This window comes from Nematostella vectensis, chromosome 3 (assembly GCF_932526225.1).
Source record: "Nematostella vectensis chromosome 3, jaNemVect1.1, whole genome shotgun sequence".
In the NCBI taxonomy this organism is placed as follows: Eukaryota; Metazoa; Cnidaria; class Anthozoa; order Actiniaria; family Edwardsiidae; genus Nematostella; species Nematostella vectensis.
This window is the reverse complement of record NC_064036.1, coordinates 15,562,737-15,582,548: the sequence shown is the minus strand read 5'-3', so window position 1 is coordinate 15,582,548 and position 19,812 is coordinate 15,562,737. Positions and strand designations below refer to the sequence as shown.

At 39.2% G+C, this 19,812-nt stretch overlaps 3 protein-coding genes across 4 annotated transcripts; all 3 read right to left on the bottom strand.

Annotated features, from left to right (window-relative positions):
* Positions 1 to 1,699: 1,699 nt before the first annotated feature.
* On the bottom strand, positions 1,700 to 8,048 carry LOC116604705 (espin). Of its 2 annotated transcripts, none has more exons than XM_032367422.2 (9): positions 7,589 to 8,048; positions 5,653 to 5,755; positions 5,101 to 5,134; positions 4,702 to 4,902; positions 3,977 to 4,124; positions 3,639 to 3,735; positions 2,847 to 3,410; positions 2,568 to 2,651; positions 1,700 to 2,281 (listed from the first exon to the last, which is right to left on the bottom strand). In XM_032367422.2, the coding sequence occupies exons 1-9, from the start codon at positions 7,762 to 7,764 to the stop codon at positions 1,775 to 1,777; spliced, it is 1,914 nt and encodes a 637-aa protein (XP_032223313.2). In that variant the 5' UTR covers positions 7,765 to 8,048; the 3' UTR covers positions 1,700 to 1,774. The 2 variants fall into 2 exon arrangements, with proteins under 2 accessions (XP_032223313.2, XP_048580493.1); XM_048724536.1 differs by having other exon boundaries at positions 4,702 to 4,897; positions 7,589 to 7,611.
* Positions 8,049 to 9,674: 1,626 nt separating this feature from the next.
* LOC5522130 lies at positions 9,675 to 11,728 on the bottom strand. The gene has a single exon (XM_001641967.3). It carries the CDS (start codon positions 11,397 to 11,399, stop codon positions 9,804 to 9,806), a length of 1,596 nt encoding a protein of 531 aa, XP_001642017.2. The 5' UTR covers positions 11,400 to 11,728; the 3' UTR covers positions 9,675 to 9,803.
* A 208-nt stretch (positions 11,729 to 11,936) lies between these two features.
* Positions 11,937 to 19,675, bottom strand: LOC5522148 (E3 ubiquitin-protein ligase RING2). Its single transcript, XM_001641968.3, has 13 exons — positions 19,490 to 19,675; positions 18,485 to 18,630; positions 16,890 to 16,939; positions 16,700 to 16,787; positions 16,332 to 16,367; positions 16,080 to 16,184; positions 13,987 to 14,107; positions 13,706 to 13,758; positions 13,509 to 13,605; positions 13,364 to 13,420; positions 13,206 to 13,285; positions 12,906 to 12,947; positions 11,937 to 12,175 (listed from the first exon to the last, which is right to left on the bottom strand). Exons 1-13 carry the CDS (start codon positions 19,542 to 19,544, stop codon positions 12,119 to 12,121), a joined length of 987 nt encoding a protein of 328 aa, XP_001642018.2. The 5' UTR covers positions 19,545 to 19,675; the 3' UTR covers positions 11,937 to 12,118.
* Between the last annotated feature and the right edge of the window lie 137 nt (positions 19,676 to 19,812).

Here is a 19,812-nt window from a genome sequence, read left to right as displayed (position 1 = left end):
AAATCGTGAAAAAATGAGAAATGAGAAAAATGTCCTTCAGTTTTTAACCCGTTAAAAATTAGAAAATATTTTCCACTCTTTATATTTAGCATTTAGGCAAGACTCGACTTATTTCCAATCTTTTTTCTTTCATATGGAAAACGATATTAGCCTGATGACGGATGCGTAAGAAAAAAAAAATATATGCGTCGAAACAACATCTATCAATCCTTATAACCAGTAACATGGTTAGTGGGGCGTCTACATCTAGTGACAGACCACGTAACCTTTGATTACACGATCACCAGTAACATAAAGTGAGGCTTCTGTATATATTGATAGACCACACTACCTTGATAACACGATCACCAGTAACATAAAGTGAGGCTTCTGTATATATTGATAGACCACACTACCCTGATAACACGATCACCAGTAACATAAAGTGAGGCTTCTGTATATATTGATAGATCACACTACCTTGATAGCACGATCACCAGTAACATAAAGTGAGGCTTCTGTATATATTGATAGACCACACTACCTTGATAACACGATCACCAGTAACATAAAGTGAGGCGTCTGCATCAAGTGATAGACCAAACAACCTTGCTAACACGAACACCAGTAACATAGAATGAAGCGTCTTTATCTATTGATAAACGACACAACCCTGATAATCCGAACATAGTAACATAAAGTGAGGCGTCTGTATCTAGTGATAAACCACACAACCCTTATAACACGAACACCAGTAACATATGAGGCGTCTTTATCTATTGATAAACCACACAACCCTGATAATCCGAACACAGTAACATAAAGTGAGGCGTCTGTATCTAGTGATAAACCACACAACCCTGATAACAAGAACACAGTAACATAGAGTTATGCCTAGTGCACACTAGTGACATAACGACATAACAACATGGGCGCGAGCACTCTTTTAAGCCCGACATAACGACATGGAAATAATGACATAAAAGAAAAAAACATGTTTATTTTCTCTTATGTCGTTATGTTCATGTCGTTATGTTGGGCTTCAGTCAAATTGTCGAACCATTCACACTTGAACATATGGACATAAGGGTGCACGCGCCTATGTCATTATGTTGTTATGTCACTAGTGTGCACCAGGCATTAGGCGTCTGTATCTATTGATAGACGACAAAACCCTGATAACACGGACACCAGTAACATAAAGTGAGGCGTCTGTATCTATTGATAGACCACAAAACCCTGATAACACGGACACCAGTAACATAAAGTAAGGAGTCTGTATCTATTGATAGACCACAAAACCCTGATAACACGGACACCAGTAACATAAAGTAAGGAGTCTGTATCTATTGATAGACCACAAAACCCTGATAACACGGACACCAGTAACATAAAGTGAGGCGTCTGTATCTATTGATAGACCACAAAACCCTGATAACACGGACACCAGTAACATAAAGTAAGGCGTCTGTATCTATTGATAGACCACAAAACCCTGATAACACGGACACCAGTAACATAAAGTGAGGCGTCTGTATCTATTGATAGACAAAACCCTGATAACACGGACACCAGTAACATAAAGTGAGGCGTCTGTATCTATTGGTAGACCACAAAACCCTGATAACACGGACACAAGTAACATGGAGTGAGGCGCGGTATCTTGTGCTTATATGATATAAAAGGGCCAACATACGTTTACTAACAAATAGGATTCAACTTTAGCAAAGAATATAACACTTTATTAATATTTCATTGATAGACTTATTATGCTGTATGTGTGTATTTCCCCTGTTTACCAAATTAACGCATTTTCTTTTATATTCAGTCGTATGTTTTCTAATTTAAAATCCGTTACGCTTGATCTATTGCCATATTTGACAACCTGTCCTTGGTGCCCGTTTTCCTGGCGGATTTCTTTCGCCCCCATAGCTGGGCTACCTGTGGTATGCACATCACTTTTGGGGCTATCGTTCAAACTAGCGCTGGCCATATCCGTACCCAATCGAATTACTTGCTGCTCGCTTTCAAACGATCGATGACTCGTCGCGGGTGACGCTTCGGTAGCGCCAGAAATAAAGTCGTCATTGCCGCTAACAAGAAATGAGTCCCGAGTGATTTCTTCCTGTCTTCGGAGGGGTGGCCTGCTTGTTGAGGATCCTTGAACGGCAAAGCTTGAAGTGCGCGAAAGTTTTCTCTTCGAGAGACGGTAGAGGCGCCGAAATATGTTCGTGTCGTCACTTGGTGGCTCACCAGGGTAGGGAACAAGGTCCCTGGGATCGTAGGCCTCAACGGAAGGTTTCTAAGAAAGAAAAAAACAAGATCTAATAAACTTTGCGATAAATCCTCTTTGTCTTTTCTCTCTCTCCATTTCCGAGGTGTTTACTTCTCCATATATCTACTCAACACTGCACTGTTAGTTTTTCTATCTTCTTTTTCATCGTCGATCATCCCTCATCCCTCTTTGTCTCTTTATCTGTCTGTCTGTCTGTCTGTCTGTCTGTCTGTCTGTCTGTCTGTCTGTCTGTCTGTCTGTCTGTCTGTCTGTCTGTCTGTCTGTCTGAATTATGATACAAACGCTTCCTTACCTTTTCTCGCCAGGATAACCTATTTTTAACACTGGAAACCAGCGCAGACACACTTGGCCGGCCTGGTGATGTCTCTCCCGCCACCTTCAAACAAAATAAAAAAATGGTTGGGCTTCCTTTTCAAAGTGATTCTACGTCCCCGATGTTTCCGGTTCAACAAATAGCCCCAGAAATCTCCATAAATAAATTGCATGTCCAGCAATTATAACCCAATAGTGAGTCTTTGGTTAAAAAAATCAGAGGTATCGTTATAATCTTAATAAGAATATCTTTACTGACCTCGTATTGCTGTGCCGTGCCCGGAACCCTGAACGAGTGTCCTCTCGCTGACGACCAGTCACCGAGAACAGTTCGACGTCCTTCGCGCCACGTTTGCGAACGAAAGACACGCGCTGTCGGCTTTCTTTCGGATTTTACTGAAACCGAGATTGTCCTCTTCAAAGGCTCGATAGCGACGGGTTCCTGGACTAAGTTTTCCGTGTAGCTTTTGGAGCTGGAATGCTTCTGAACTGGAGGAAGAGCCGCCTCAAATCCAGGTAAATAGTTCGCATTGAGGTATTTGCTAAGCGATTCGGTGGAAAAACTCCTCGTTTGAAGCGCTCTCGCTTCTCGCTGCACTTCCCGACTCGGGTAAGCAAAACTCCGAGATCGCTGTCTTCTAGCTCGAGGGTCACGTGAATCCACCGCATTTGATTGGGTGCCCGGAACATAATTGACGTGCAATTCGGGGTTGCTATCCCTGATTCCTTTTTCGATGGCTTTTCTCTCGAAACGTACTTTCTTAAGACTGGATTGGTGGGCGAAAATATTATCCAGAAGACCATTCAGAGTCTTATGTGTTGCCTAAGAATCAAATAAAATAAAAATTACCACATGTGAATGAATCTTGCAATAAGGAATCTCTAGACCGATTGTGTTCACCTCTAGTAACTGGCTCACAAGATAAAACAAAAACAACAACAACAACAACAAAAAAAAAACAAGACAACCATCATGCAGAACTACTTTCCAGAATCCACCTTTAAAACAATGGGGTCCTATTTCTTAGACGAAACAATAAGGTCGTCGCACCTGCAGAAGAAACTGGGCACAAGCCTCGTTCCCAGTCTCCACCGCGATGTCATATGCCGTCCTACCACTTTTATCATACAGGTCAGCTCGCGCACCACTGAAATAGCATAAAAGATTAAATAAAGATAACACGTCGCAGTGAATCTGTATGCTTTACATGGGTATCAAAGACCTACAAATGCTTTAAGAGAAACGCTTGTTGCGAGAATAAGCCACAGCTTGTAACCGTCACGTGCCTTTAAGAGTGATTGCCACGTGTTTTGATTGGGGTATCACGTGCCAGTACATGTTCGAAAAGAAAAGCTCGTCTTGTGTATAAGTGTGCTGTACATACGTACCCTCTCATCAGTAGCTTGACCACCTCCAGGTGACCGTGTTCGGCGGCCACGTGAAGGGGAGTGGATCCCGTTTTGTTCCTCTCGCTCCCAGTCCCCCAGCCATGGGAGGATAGCCAGTGTACGCATGACCTGTGTCCTCCTGCAGCCGCTGAAACATGAATCGTGGATTCAGAACATTTGCGACTATATTAAATCGGGATCTTTAGATCTCTCATTTTGACAGGTAAACATGCTAGATGAATTGATTGATAGACCACCTCAACCACCGTACGCGCGAAAACCCTCCAAAATCGGGTCGTTGCCAAGAGTGATATAGATCAACCCCTAAAACATTTCTAACGCGTTAAAGTTTTGTTGTTGGGCTTTTCGCTGGTGCTTTTAAATTTGGGCGTCACAAAAAGATGGTTAGTATTCTGAAGGTGTGGTTAATTTTAGTCAATTTTTAAATTAAGTTGTTGATTTTAGATTTTCAATTATTTTTTTTCGTATTTGTGCGTTTGATCAAAGTAGGCCATGGCGTATTTGCATACACGAAGCAACGCGTAAAGATATGACAGATATGTATTTCACATGCTTTTAACGGTATAATAAGTTTTGAGAATGTCAACTTCTACATAACAAAACGCAAATATAAAATAAAAAATCGCATTCTAACCACTTGTAAGAGCCTGCGTACCCCGGTCGTGTGGATTCGCGATCTTCCTACGGTTACTATGGTTACCTACCGAAGTGCATTGGCGTACAGCCAGACCTGTCTCGCGCCAGTCCACTACAACCAGCAGACATGATGAGGAATCGCAGACATTCAAGATGTCCTTCCTGCGCCGCGGCATGGGCAGCGGTCATTCCATCTACGGACACCTGGCTATGGGTGGTCGCGCTGCGCTTGGCGAGCCATATCAGGCAGTCCAGGTGACCCTCCTGGGCTGAAAAAAATGAAAAAACAAACAGCATGATGAGCAAAGTGGCAATTTTGGGGTTCTATAATGGGGGGGGGCACCGAAAAAATTTTTACAATGAAAGGGGGGCTCTGAAATTTTAAGGTATCTTGTGTAAAGATCTTCCCCCCCCCCCCCCCCCCTCGGTGTAATCAATGAACACTCCCTAAACGATTGATATCTTACCTGCAAAATATAGCGGCGTGGCACCATTATTGTCCTACAAAAAAAGCAAAACAATAAAAAAGTCAGTCAGCCCCGCGCGTACTGTATAAACCCAGTGTGAATGACCCGATGGTGGTATTAACCAAGTGTGAATGAGCCGATGGTGGTATAAACCAAGTGTGAATGACCCGATGGGGGTATAAACCAAGTGTGAATGACCCGATGGTGGTACAAACCAAGTGTGAATGACCCGATGGTGGTACAAACCAAGTGTGAATGACCCGATGGTGGTACAAACCAAGTGTGAATGAGCCGATGGTGGTATAAACCAAGTGTGAATGAGCCGATGGTGGTATAAACCAAGTGTGAATGACCCGATGGTGGTATAAACCAAGTGTGAATGACCCGATGGTGGTACAAACCAAGTGTGAATGACCCGATGGTGGTATAAACCAAGTGTGAATGAGCCGATGGTGGTATAAACCAAGTGTGAATGAGCCGATGGGGGTATAAACCAAGTGTGAATGAGCCGATGGTGGTATAAACCAAGTGTGAATGAGCCGATGGGGGTACCTTGATTGCTATGGTTCTCGATGAGCGGCGATAGATCCATTGAAGAGTCTCTAGATGGCCGCCCGCTGCAGCATAATGAGCAGCAACAGATCCCTCGCCTGAGCTGGTAAAACAGTTTACAACATGAGTATAAAGAAATTACGGCATTCATGACAGGGCAAAAAAATGGCAAGTTTTCCCAAAAAAGGGCTGGTTAACTTCGGTAAGCTTGAATTTTTGCATAGAGGTTCATTATGTCATGTTAACCAACATATCAAAAAGTGTTTTTCTCTAATGGTTTCGTCTTCGAAATATGAGGCTTGAAGTGCAATTTTCAAATGTTCAAAGTATAAATTCTCCCCGTTTGTTGGCAGAAGTCGGGCTCTGATCAGAAATTAAGCCAACTTTGCTTGCTAATATCTAAATTTCATATCTTCTAAATTTCTTTAAAAATTTGAATTAAGCTTTTGGTCAGAGGAACTCCTTGTATGCGGAATCTTGTGCTTATAATAATTGGAAAATTTCATGCCATTTTTTTTGCTCTGTCGGCATTCATACTCATGAGTATTTAGAGATGAGTACCTAAAGGCCATGCACAAACGTCGCATTTTCCATGAGCCGTATTTAATGCAAATGCATGCAAATGAAATATAAAACAATGCACCTGGTTCATTTACATTAATTTGCATTGAATACGGCTCATGGATCATACGTTTCAACTTAGCCTAATCTGGACATTATCAACTAAAAGGTAGGTATTATGGGATTTTCTAAGTAATCAGCTTTAAAGACGTTATGAACACCAAGACATTAGGGGTTGACCACATATCGTCAGGTTTAAAGAACGATATGAACATCAAAGTATGCGGAGATGACCGTCCTCTATGGGAAAGCAATTTTCTATTTTTCTATTTTCTGTTTAAATGGCTCATCTTTTAACGATCAGTTGATAGAGTAGCCCGTAAACAGATCATTTTTGATCACCATCTTACTTGCAGATCGGCACGTAACCTGCCTCCCTTAGAGATCATTAGATCAATTATTAGTCTGTAATAAACGTACTGTCTCCTTCAGTAGCCTGTTGGTGATAAGTTATCAACAACCACTTCCACCTCGGCCTATTCCTTCTCTTGTAGTTAAAGTGTCTCTAATCATGATTCGTTCAGCATCTTTTGAATAAACCGCCACAGAATAAAACTGTTATCATGACTTTAAAGCACACTGTACCATAACAGATGATATAGACGGCACAAAAAGACTTCATAGCACATTCTACCATTACAGACAATATAGACGGCACAAAAAGACTTCATAGCACATTCTACCATTACAGACAATATAGACGGCACAAAAAGACTTCAGAGCACATTCTACCATTACAGACAATATAGACGGCAAAAATGACTGAACTTGTAGCGATTGCAAAAATACCGCCGCTTTTATATTTTGGGTTCTCATATCTCATATATGCGAATCCTCGTAAAAAGAATTCTCGCTTTACTTTAAATGACGACACACATTGAATTACTTCGCCGAAGATGTTCGAAAGCAGCAACTTAAATTGTTACTATCAGCCAATGTAACAACCATTGTCTTTCTGTTAAGAAAATGGTTTCGAACAACAAAAAAGGAAATTGAATAGGATAACAAGGGTATGAATATTTGCACCCATTTTCGCGCTGCAACGCCGTTCGTGACAACTCGTTACCCTCCATAATAAATACTTCTTTGATGCTTTATTCAGACAGTGAAAACAAAGTGCTCGCAGGGAACGGAAACATTCGCGACGAACTTACATTTCTCGCAATTAAAATAATCACCATTTACAGATTACGCGAAATTATCTGGAGCCTCTTTTGTAAAACGTAAAGAAAACGAAGTGTATCCGATTCAAACGTTTTTGGCTCTAAAACGTTTAGATTACATACCAATACATACCAAGGAGAGATGTGCTTACCTCGCTGATAAGTTTCCACCGTGTTTTGCGAGCCATTTCAAACAGCTCAGAAAGCCTCTATACGCACAATGATGGACCTGTGATAGGCCTGCCTCGTCGACATGATTAGCAAGCAGAATCCTGTTAGCATGACGGTCTTTGAGCCATTGTAGATACCTCTCTTCCCTTTGATTCATCGAATCTCAAAATGAGGACGGTGAAATGAAGGTTGGAGTAATCCCCGCACAAGAATCTCCTCAGACTAAAATGCCTCCAGGGGAAAAATCCTTTTTTTTCAATAGCAGCGAAACTTCTATTATGCAGGTCGATCTTGTTCTTCTTTATTTACGTCAGACTTTATCGAAAGCCGCTGACATGAAAGGGATGTCTTTTCATTCGGTTACTTCCTCGTTGCTTCAATGACGTTAGACTGAAGAGCAACTTTAGAAGCACTTCCAATTTCCATTTTTGGGCTCTGTAAATTTATTGAGGTTAGTAATAAAAGCTAGAATATCGCAGGTTATGAATAATTAAGCCCAGGCATGCGAGCCATAGGATTTTTAGATGATTCCCCAAACACATTTACCATTGTTCTGATCTTACTACTATCAATTAATAATAAGTGCTTTCGCTAGGAGTAGAGTTGATCGATAACGCAATACGATCTGACTGGTGGCGGGAAAAATGTACAAAATTATTTACTTATATTCTGAACGATGTGGTGAGTCATTCATACCGACTTGAGGGCTACGTAGAAAATCACTCAAGGGTCCTTTAAAGGAGAAGCTCGAAATTCTGGAATTCGACATCAGATAAGAGGAGGTTATTTTGGACTATATACGTGTTTTGGCCTTGCATGGATTTTGTAAAGGTTGGATCGGGAATGGCCAACTGCGCGCTGCGTAAACCGCCTACGTGAAATACTTCGTGGGAAAATATCCACACAATTAACAGGCCCATCGAGAGCTGTTTATACAGTCGTGAAACTAAAGTCAATCTAGATCAAGACAAAAATACATAGTCTTTTATTTAAAAGGACATTACAAAAGGAGTACAAAATATGCCAAGCAGTTCTCGGCACAATGTGTTTTTCGTTCTATCTGATAAGGGAGGTAAACTGGGAATTGCAAACACGAAATACCACGCAAAGAAAAATAAAAGAGATATGAAATGCTAATCCAAAAGTAGCAAAAAATCTGTTTGCCGATTTAATCTCACGTTAACATGACAATTTGTTGTTGAATTCACCTCGCACACATTTTTGAACATCTACGCGGAAAATAGTTATTTTCGTGATGTTAAATTGGTTTTAATATTTTTCGACAGACAGAATTGATAAGATGATAAAATTGATGCATACATTGTTCCATCCAGTAACACTACATTTTCCGCAACACAAACATGTACAATGTGACAATTAGTTCGCACCGCGCCGTCTACTACGATGTAAACAGATGAATCATCGCTGCAAAGACAAAACGCGCTCGACAGCACTGGATTTATTACGGCCCTTTTATACTTTCTGGAGCAGCTATAACTACTGTAACTGTACATTAATAAAAAAAAAGTTTGATAGATAAAGGATTTTTTAAAAAGAAAAATGCATCAGGTGAAGAATATTATTATATAGAAAAGTTCATTTTTTTGTTTTCTTGTAGTAATGATTGTATTTCCACAACGTGCACAGTATCTACAAAATGCTGCTCACACGAGTTGTTGTGATTTTGCATTTACCACTAAGAATGACCTTGAATGTTGACATTGATCATCAGACAACGGTCTCTTATTAAAACAGAAAAGGGAAAACAAAAAACAGGTCCAATTATTAGGCATGTTTAAAAAAAAGTTGATCAGCCATTCACAAATGGATCAAGCGAAATACCCAAACAGTTGTGCTCACACCAGAGTATATATGGTTTACAAATAAAAAAAAACTGGTAGTCTGGGAAGTGTAAAAGTGGTGTTTTTCTCATTGTCTTGATAATATCAAAAAGCCCCTTTGTCTTACTCTTTTAATCTGTTAATTTACTCTGTCTGCTTTAATCTGACCAATAGTTGAAGCATGTGGTTTTGCACTTACCACAATCATATAAAAGTTCAATTAAAATAACAATGATGTGCTTTATTTGGTATCCACTACTTAAAAGGAAAAGTGAGATCATTGGTATGCTCTATAATTTGAATGACTTTGAGAAGAGAAATGTATAAAAAATACAGAAAGACGTATTTTAAGAAGTCAAGGCTTTTCTACTGCCTTTTTGAGGGTAGCAAGCACCAAGTCAGCATAATTTCTGGTAACTTTATCAACCACAACATTAGTATGATAAGTCATTCCCCAGAATAGAGTACCATTTACAGTTGCAATATTGTGAGAGAATACTGGTCCAACATTATGCTCAGCAACAGCATGGTAAAACCCAGCAAAGGCAAGTGGCTGCTCTCCTTCACCAAATGACTCATTAACATATTTTCCAAGATTAGAAATGTTAAACAGATCTGCTGTTCTTCCAGCCACAGTGTCATCGTTTGACAGCTCTCCAAGAGGGATGTTTTGACTTGAGTAGGGCAAATTGAGTCGGACACCTTGCAAATGCTTGCCTTCTGTGATGGCTTGATGAATAGCATCACTAGAATATTTAGCCACTTCCCAAAACTCTGCAGAAGGCTTGGCTTTAGATTCAAAAGAGCAATTTAACACAAAGCACCCTAAGTGACAAGTTTTTGCCACAGGACTGCAGTATTTTCTGGTGTTGATTTGGACGCTAGCTGGAATTGTAGTAAATCCCTCATTATCACTATCGACCAGTAACACCGACATCGCAATGGAGGCAGCAGCTGTAAATGCACCATGCACTGTGCACTGCCTTTTTTGACACACCCTGACAAGATGGTTAACTTCAATCTTGGATAGAGACATTGGCAAGATACATGTTTTCTTGAATACAGTTGGATTTTTTAAAATAACAGGGGAGAACTTTGAAGTGAAAATGTTCTTGCGAGGCTTTTGAGCCTTTGTTTGAAGTCTACTAAACAACTTGTGTATGATGGTTTTAGCCCTTTCATCTAGCAATGCAGAAAGTGATTTTGCTGAGGCGTGATGATGTATCAAGTTAGAGAAAGTGGGAAGCAGTTTGAAGCTTGTTTCATTTTCCACATCTTGCCCCTCTGAATTGAGATAATCCAAAAACTCCTTAAAAAAAGCCAATGCTGACACTCCATCGCAGATCAGAAAATGGGTGGAGAGAACAAAAGCATTAAAGTAAGTCTTCTTTTCAGGATCAAATTGCTCTTTCAGCATAACAAACCTCCAGAGAGGGCCTTTAGGGGGAAACTGCTTCTGTAGTTCCCTTTCAAATACAGTTATCCATTTATCAGCAGTTGTAGCCTTTAGCCTGAGATGATGTTCTGCAAAGTTTGTTACTTCCATCTCTTTCAAATACTTTTCGATGCGTTTTTTTCCGTCAAAATAGACTTTTCTTCTGTCGATCATTGTGCGTAACAATGGATGGCGCTTAGTCAGACAACTCAAAGCTCGCCGTACTTTAGACGTAGAAACCGATACACGTGACCTTACCAGCAAAACGTTGGCCGTTATTGACCCACCATATTTATGAAGCGTGTCTAACGCACTTTCATATTTACACAGCTTTCTGAAAGAAGACTCCTGTTTTGAGTCTTCATCGTGCTGTCGTCGCTTGCGGATGAATCCTCGGAGGAGACCCATAATGGTCATCAAGAAAAGAGTGTACACGGCCGTGGCCCCAAGTTTGGTCAAGTTCTCGTTTATCCACTCAATAGCCCACAGGATGATGCCGGTTTCGGGTTCATCCATTATTGAAATATTTTCAAGACGTACCTTTTAAAAGTAGCACAGCCTTTATCATTTGTCTCTTCCGTTATAAGTATGATTTCAAGCAAGGTTTGCGGTCACTTCATCCGCCATGTCAGATTCCGAGTGGGGACTGGGTCGAGCACAGGTGGCCCACCCATGCTAATTGTTCATTTTTTGTCGAACCAGGGGGGCGTCGGAAGGGAAGGGGGGGCAAGCCCCCGATTATTTTGAGCGGATGTTACTTTATATAACTTATCCATTGTTGGGATGGGAAAGGGGATGTATTTATTTGAAGCTGGGTGCTAAGACAAGTGAACAATTATGGTCTCATGAAAACCAGCCAAGATTACTCGCACATCAGCATCACTGGCACATCAATGTTAGCATAGTTTGTACTAGTTTGCCAACATGCATTTTGTCTTGTGGTCAGCCGTGTGAGGCAACAAAAGGAATACTTGGCTTTTTGTTCAGTTTATATGTATACAGCAACGATCATTACAATTAGATCTATAAATTGTAAGGGACAACACTCAAAAATACCAATAAAGTTGAGTCATTAATTGTTTGTGCATGTAAATACAATTTCTGATCAAAATTATTTCTAGTGCCTCATTAAACCAATAGTTTAGCAGGTCTACCATAATAACAGATTCTAAACCTCTAAATCTTTTAGACTATCTACACAGTTTCTGTACTTCTGAAACTATAGTAAAGTGGTCTCAGCTAGGTTTATCCTGTGCGTAGTACATTTCCAAGGGCTTGTTTACCTTCCAGTACTAGAGAGAAAAAATAGAAAGATCAATAGAAGTATTGATAATAAGACATGAGGTTCCGCAATAAAAGGGAACGCTCCTCCCAGCCCTGGGCTTAAGAACAATCAGTTATCAATCAGCCGTCAATGAGTCAACATGCCAGAGCATATTGCCAACTTAAAATATTTCTATTTAATCATAAAATAATGTTATACCAAGCTGTGTGCACTCTAAAATATAAGCATCTCATCACAGGTCGAGAAAAATTTATGTAGATGCGTCAGATCATGGATGTGCACAATTTAAAATATCTGTTACTGCTAGCGTGGCAGTGTTCTCATTATAATTGCAAATTTGAGCCCGGAAGTGACAGGAGTTTTCCCTTTTATAGCGGAACCTCATGTTTGAAGCTGATAACAGGGGGGTGGGGGGAAGTTGAGGGCGGGAGGGGTGGCTGGTGGTTTCAAATCATATTTATAAGGATTTACTGTTCAACAAATTTGTTGTTGGTTGCATAAAAACCTTCATATATATATATATATCTAAAGAAATGTCCGCGCAATAAAGTGGGCGCCTGCTGACCCCACACTTTCCAGAGTGGGGGGCTGGCGCCCCCCCCCATGCCCCTCCCCTTACGCCGCCCCTGCATTACACTGCCATTACAACTTTTGAATGCAATCTACACCTCGAGTATCAGGTCAAACTAAGGAAAATAGTTAAGAAACACAAGATACGTTTATTAATAGGATTTCACCTTCTCGTTGACATGTTCAAGAAGCATGGAGCCTGACAGTTGCTGAAAATAGAAATGATAAAACAGGTATAAAACAGGTATAAAAAATGAAATACAAAACAACCATTTGGGCAAGTGACCATTGTCACATTTCTCGAGTAATTGTACTGTACTTCTCTTCCACAGAACATTTTCTTGTATAGAGATCCCATGTATAATGCAGAGTTTGAAAAGTGACTAGCATTACGCTGGGTAGGTTTAAATACTGTGGCATTTCCAGATCAATGCAGGTTATTCAGATAAAAAGCAAAAGATACTCACTGTGAATTGTCCCGGGGTGCTAGCAATATAGATAGTATAACTTGGCACTTCAGGAGCTTTATCTTGGCTGTTAGGAGATCCTGCAATCAGCAACAAATAGCTGTGTCATAATGCCATATTATGTACCAATCTGCCGCATACAGTATTAAGCACTTTACCTTCTTGCTTTGACTCAAGAGAAAGACGAATTGCCAGATACTTTGCCAGGTGATCAACTGTGGACAAAACATATTGTATTTTTATACAATACATAATCAGCTAGAAATTACACCTGCATGGTAGCAAAAATAATAATTATAATACCTGACGCATTGGCTGTAGTTTTGATATAACGAGTCTGTTGAGCCACAGTCTCTGGGTCATGGTCTTTTGGGTGTGGTTTGAACACAAGCTCAATTTCCTTTGGAAATTAGAAATATGATGCAATAGGTATGTCGGCTTTCGTTTAAACTCATCAAATAGGAAACAAAAGTGGTAGTACTTGGGGATAATAAACTTACGCTGACATTCTCAGATGCTTCATTACTGGCTTCCCCAGTTGAATCAAATGTGTCTGTAGGTGAGAGAATGTGGTACATTATGATAAATCAGGCCAACAAACGATAAGTAATACTTGAGACTCTACTAGGAAGAACTCGAAGAGAGCTGAAAACAGCATAAATCATATATAGAAGGAGAGTTTACTTGTGAAGGGAAAATTTTTTCCAGTAAAACCTGCCAAATGGGTGCTACTATACAGTAAAGTTTTTCAATGGCCATAGTCATTGATAGTCTAACTCACTTTCACTGGCATCTGATTCATCTGAATTTGCCTTTTGACGTTTTCTGTTGGTTGGTGTGGTTGAACCCTCTGCTGTGGCAGCAATGGGAGCATGGCCTTGCTCTTCTGATGACCGTTTTCTCTGCAGATGAACAAGGATTAGAGGGCATATTCGAGAACTTTGCATGGCAATGCAAATGGCACTTAGAGCAGTCTGCATGCTCGCAAATCAAACAAAAACATTGGCATATGTGACAACAAACAGGGAACATAAATCAATATAATAAATAAATAATAAATAAATAAATATTTGCTGAGTATTTGCTGGGGGGGATTGCAGTCATAGGATTCATATGGAAAAAGAATAGTATTTGATGATCCTTAACCCATTCGCTCCTGGGATAATAGCGCGCGCGATTCGCCCTCTCCCTGGGAGTTTTTATGAGTTTTGCAAATTCGCTCGAGCAGAAAACAAAACACATATGCGCAGTAAATTGCGAGACAATATTACATAAAAGCAAATAGTGCATCTTATTCAGAAAAAGATAAGGAATCCGATGGTGTAAAAATTAATCTGTAAAGAACTAGGAAAATATAAAAACTAGACGATTATTTAACAAGTTTATCGAAATTTTATCGATTTAGTGAACATGAAGAAACAAAACACAACTTCTTATGACAAAATTATTTTTTAATAAATACATAAATCAATACAAATTTTAAATAAATGTACTCACAGTATTACTGAATACATTCCGTGAGTTTATTCCATAGATAAGATTTCTAGACTTGGTAAAACAAAGACATTTTATCAACCAGTTTTACGATTTCAAAGTGCGTGTTCTGGACACAGCGGCGGTTGAACTTTCTATTGATGTTTCATGTTTAGAGAACACAATCTTAGTGCTTTCCGTGGATTTCCCAAACTCACAATTAGTTCACAACATCTTCAATGTATTATCAACTGAAAGTATTGATTACCTATTGATTTTCCTTAATTATTATTTAGCAAGATTAGAACGGGGAATATAGAAATGATTCAAATCGTTCGCACGGATTTTGTAAGTCAAATCTATCGTTCTCAAACAGAGCAAAAATATTAAAGAAATATTAATCCATCTAAAAAACCCTTTGTGACATCCTTGTTGCTTTGCAGATGTTGTGTGATCCAGTAAAGGTTATTTTTGTACCATTTTGACTTCATGAAATGAGTATTTTGAGATGAGAGCAACCACACGTGGTCTAATTATTGAATTCACGCCGGCCTGATTTAGCCAAAATAAATATCATGATACAGGTCTTATCACAAAAATAAGAAGCCTCCATTCATACAGCAGACTTTTAGTGGGTAGATTATTCATTCTCACCAGACTAGAGGCAGTGTACTTCTCGAAACATGACAAAATCTCCACTTTGAGACTCCAAAAGTTAGATTTCGCTGTCAGAATCCCGCGTGAACTCAGATGTCTTTACGCACTATTTCCCGTCATCTTTCATTAAAACGATCTTCTCATGGGCTGTAATTATCCTCTCTGGAACTATTGTGTCAAGCTTTCTAATTATCTTTCTTTACCAAGCCTTGAAAGCGAGAAAATAATGAAAATATTGCGATTTTCAAGCGCTACCGGGTCTCTAAGAATTCAACATGGCGGTCGCGCGAGACAAGTGATTTCACTACAAGGCATTGTTCTATTGTTTGGTTGCTAGGAGATGCGCAAAAGAGCTCATTTGATTGGTCAATTCTTTGTTATGCTACAGCTGAATTTTCAAAAGCTTTGCTCGCCGGGGAGGGGAGCTAGAGAGGTTTTTCTCGCGCGCGCTAAAAACGGCCGGTACAGGCCGGTTCAGGGAAATTAGCAGGTTTTTCCGACGGCCGGTACAGGCCGGTTCAGGGGTCAATGGGTTAAATAAGAAATGTCTAAGGTACATGCCTGTAAAGGAAAAAAAAATGTTTATGATTTTCCATGTCACAAAAATTATCAAAAAAAAGGAAAAAAAATGTTTATGATTTTCCATGTCACAAAAATTATCAAAAAAAAAGGAAAAAAAATGTTTATGATTTTCCATGTCACAAAAATTATCAAAAAACTCTGGTTTCCGTCAAGGCTTCCTACCACTCTCTGAGCTCTGTTCATCGCCTGAAGCTTGAGGCCTTCTTCAATGCTACTTGTCAGTGCCTGCTGGTTATGGTGTTTGCTGAGTCTCTGAAGAACTTTTTCCTTGAAAAATAAGCACAGTTCTTGAGAGATGAGTATGGTACCCTGTACTGGAGTCTACATGTTAACCATATAATAGAAGTCAGCATGAAGAAAGAAAGCTGCCTTATTACAAGTAAAGAATGTCTGATGCCATTTAACTGACTGTACCTGGTGTGCTTCATATTCTTCTCTGTCAGGGTAAATCTGTAAAATGGGAAATGATTGTTAAGAATTATGTACATGTGCTATCTGGGTATATGCAATCTCAACAGTATCTTTCACCTCATGCCAACAGGCTCATTTGACTGGCCTATTGGCGTTTCTATAGGGCAATTAAGAATACTATTTGGCCCATTTCTATCTGATCTTGCTAGTGGCAAGAGAATGTGTACTACTGGTAATAGTGAAACATTACTATTACCTGAAAATAGACTAGAGTACATAATTGACAGGGTATCACTTGGCTTGCAATGAATGCTCTGCCAGGAGATCTCAGAAAGTAGTTCATACGCACCATCTCTGTATAGGTGTATTACCTTTGCTATTAGGGCATCAAAGTTGGGATCAGGTCGGAGTGATCTTTTAGACACCAACTTTTTTCTGCAGGTTGGACACTCTTTGTTTCTATTAAGTAAACACAATAATTGAATTTTAATCTTAGTAAGTAACAGATCTCAAACAGTTATAGTATGAGTTGCAGATGAGGTCTGATAATCTGTCACTCACCCGCTTCTTAGGGCAGTGATAATACACTCCTGGCAAAATCTGTGTAAACACTAAAAAACAAAGAAAAACAATTAGCCAATATATCACAAAAAAAGAGAAATGAAAGGAAGAGAGAATGAAAAATACTGGGTTAAACAAACCAACAACTTTATAACATTTTATAATTACTGTAGGTAACAACATTTTATAATACATATGGCCTTGCGCACGGTGTTGTGCATCAGAGCGTAACAAAAATTCTAACGCTAGGTTTATGATTATAACTTTGATCTCGAGAAAGCTACACACTTTTTATTTTATTTGGGTAACGTTTGTCTAATGTGCATCTCAAATCCAAAGTTAGAGATAGTAAAAATTTCAAAAACATTAACAAATATATATAAAATAAAAACAGTGCCATAAAAACAGGCCGTTTTAATGCCCATTTTTTAAGAACATTGCTCCATCTTTTTGCTAATTAAAAAGGGACTTTTTCTCTTGTAGTTTGATCAATGTCATAAATAGAATGCACTTGAAATTCTCTTTAAGATGCTGTCCTTTTTATAGAAAGAGGAAAAGAAATGTGAACAGACGGGAGTGATAAGCAGCTTGAGAATTTTTTCGACAAAACACAAAACGGCGAATTACGTCACGCTTTTTTTGCCCTTTTTGCCTTCATCGCACCTTTTTTGCCCTTTCTGCCTTATTTTGCCATCGCGCTCTTTCTGCATTTTCATTGTGCTTTTTATGCAGTATGAAGTGTGTTTTTCTATCTAAGTATTTTTTATCCCTAGACAATATCAACATTTTGTTTTTTTAGAGCAGGATTTTAGGGAAGCGCGCGAAAGGACAAAAAAATCCAAAAAAGTGTGTGATGGGCAAAAAAGTGTGCGATAGGGCAAAAAAGGGCAAAAACATGTGGGTAGGGCAAAACTAGGCAAAAAAGGCAAAACACATTTGCAGCGTTCAAATGTTACACAGCAGTGTATGATAACTACATAACCTCCATACTACGACAACAAAATATCGAGGTTTTATATTAGGTTAGAAAAATAGTATGACTATTTTTAAAAACTACGATAATCAAACTTATATATCCCAAACTCCAGATACGTATAACGCAATACTTATGAAATAGCAGTGAGTCTAAAACGAAATGTCGAGAAATCCCTTGTTGAGCCAGGCCATATGCCTGTAGACTGAATTTTTTTTCAAGTGATTGTTACCAAATCTTTAAAAAAACTTAACAGGCTTAAAGACAAGAAGGTCCCATAATGCAATGCAAATGTGAATGGATGGTTAAGTGTGTGAGTACAGCAGCAGCATACAGTATTTTCTCTTCTGCTCACATGTGTGTACTTTGTGTACGTACTGTATAGTGGAATCTGGGAAATAAACCAACAAGGTCGAAATGACCATGAATGTTTTACTATGTGAAAAGAGAGTAGTGACTTTTAGCCCTCCCTTAGAGCAACAAAACAAATAAAAAAAACATATAATGGGGCATATGCTCCAAACATAACCGATAGTTCTCGGCATTCAAAGAGGTGTAACACATACTATTTCGACTTTGTGTTGATTAATTTCCCACCTAAAGTGGAAGTATGGGAACTCACTTCTTTTGTTGTCATAGTGTTTTTGAGCATGTCTAGGCATATTGGGCACATGAGTTCGCTGTGAAGGCTTCGTGGTGATATGGAGATTTCTGTTCCATCTGTGATTGCTTCCTGTGGAGTTCTGTGCAACTCATACAGACTGAGCTCTAAAAAGAGGGCAGTATAACACTTTATGATATTACGACAATAAAACATATTGTGATATCACGGCAATAAACACTTTATGATATCACCCTGATTAAACACTTTATGATATCATGGCCAAAAAATGCTTGAAGATATCACAGTGACATAACACATTGTGATATCATGGATATCACAATCCACACTTTGCGTGGCCAGCTGTATGGAAAACATAAGGCAAGACACAAATGTAAGTGCCACTTCTTCCCTTTCCATCTGATTACTGTAGCTCACAGGGGGAATTTAATAACAAGCAAAAATCAAACAGGGCTCGACGATAAATGTGAGTCAATAAATCAGAGCTCTAGAGTTCCCAGTGGCATAACCAGAGGGGTAGCCAAGCCCCCCCCCCTTCAAGCAGCCAAAAATAAAGTAAATGTATGAGACATTATCTAAAATACAGGAGAAAATTCCTTGAAAGGGTTTTTTGGGCCCCCTCCTGTTCAAAATCCTGGCTATGCCACTGCTAGATCATTTTATTATGTATTGCCACAAACTCTTGGCATCTCTCATTGACTTCAGGATTAATTTTCGTCTCCTCCATATTCTCGTCCTTCGCAGCCGTTTTGGTGTCTTAGCGGCTGCAATGTCTTGTGTTTGAGTAGGTAAGCTTAATTGCAACTGGTATTAGAATATAGCGGTGTATGCATCATCTTGCTATCGAGAATGCCGTTCAGACTCAAGTCATATTTGATGTTTCCCTAACTATCAAACGCTGACTAATCAATCATCAGCCAGAAAAAAAGCAATTTAAGATTATTCATTGACATGAACAATCATATAATACAATCTTATGAAATCGGGAGCCTTATTATACATTACCCCAAGACTTTGGCTGCGGCAGTTGAGGAGCCGATGTTTGTACTGACATTGTCATTTGTTATTTTATTCTGCTTTCTTCCTTGTGACTTGTTTTCTTCGTCTTTCAATAGCTCAAAATCAACCTTTTCTTTCCAGCAACCAAACATTTATTACCCAGAAGGCAATACCACATTGAGGGACCAAGCCTTATGATAACACAGGAACTCCAACTATGTTGATTTTACGTTCTTAAAAAAGAACGAAAACAGCTTTTCTAAAAAAAGAAATCTTAAAATGTTGTACTGAATAAAATTTTTAATTTCGATACAAACAAAAAACTATTA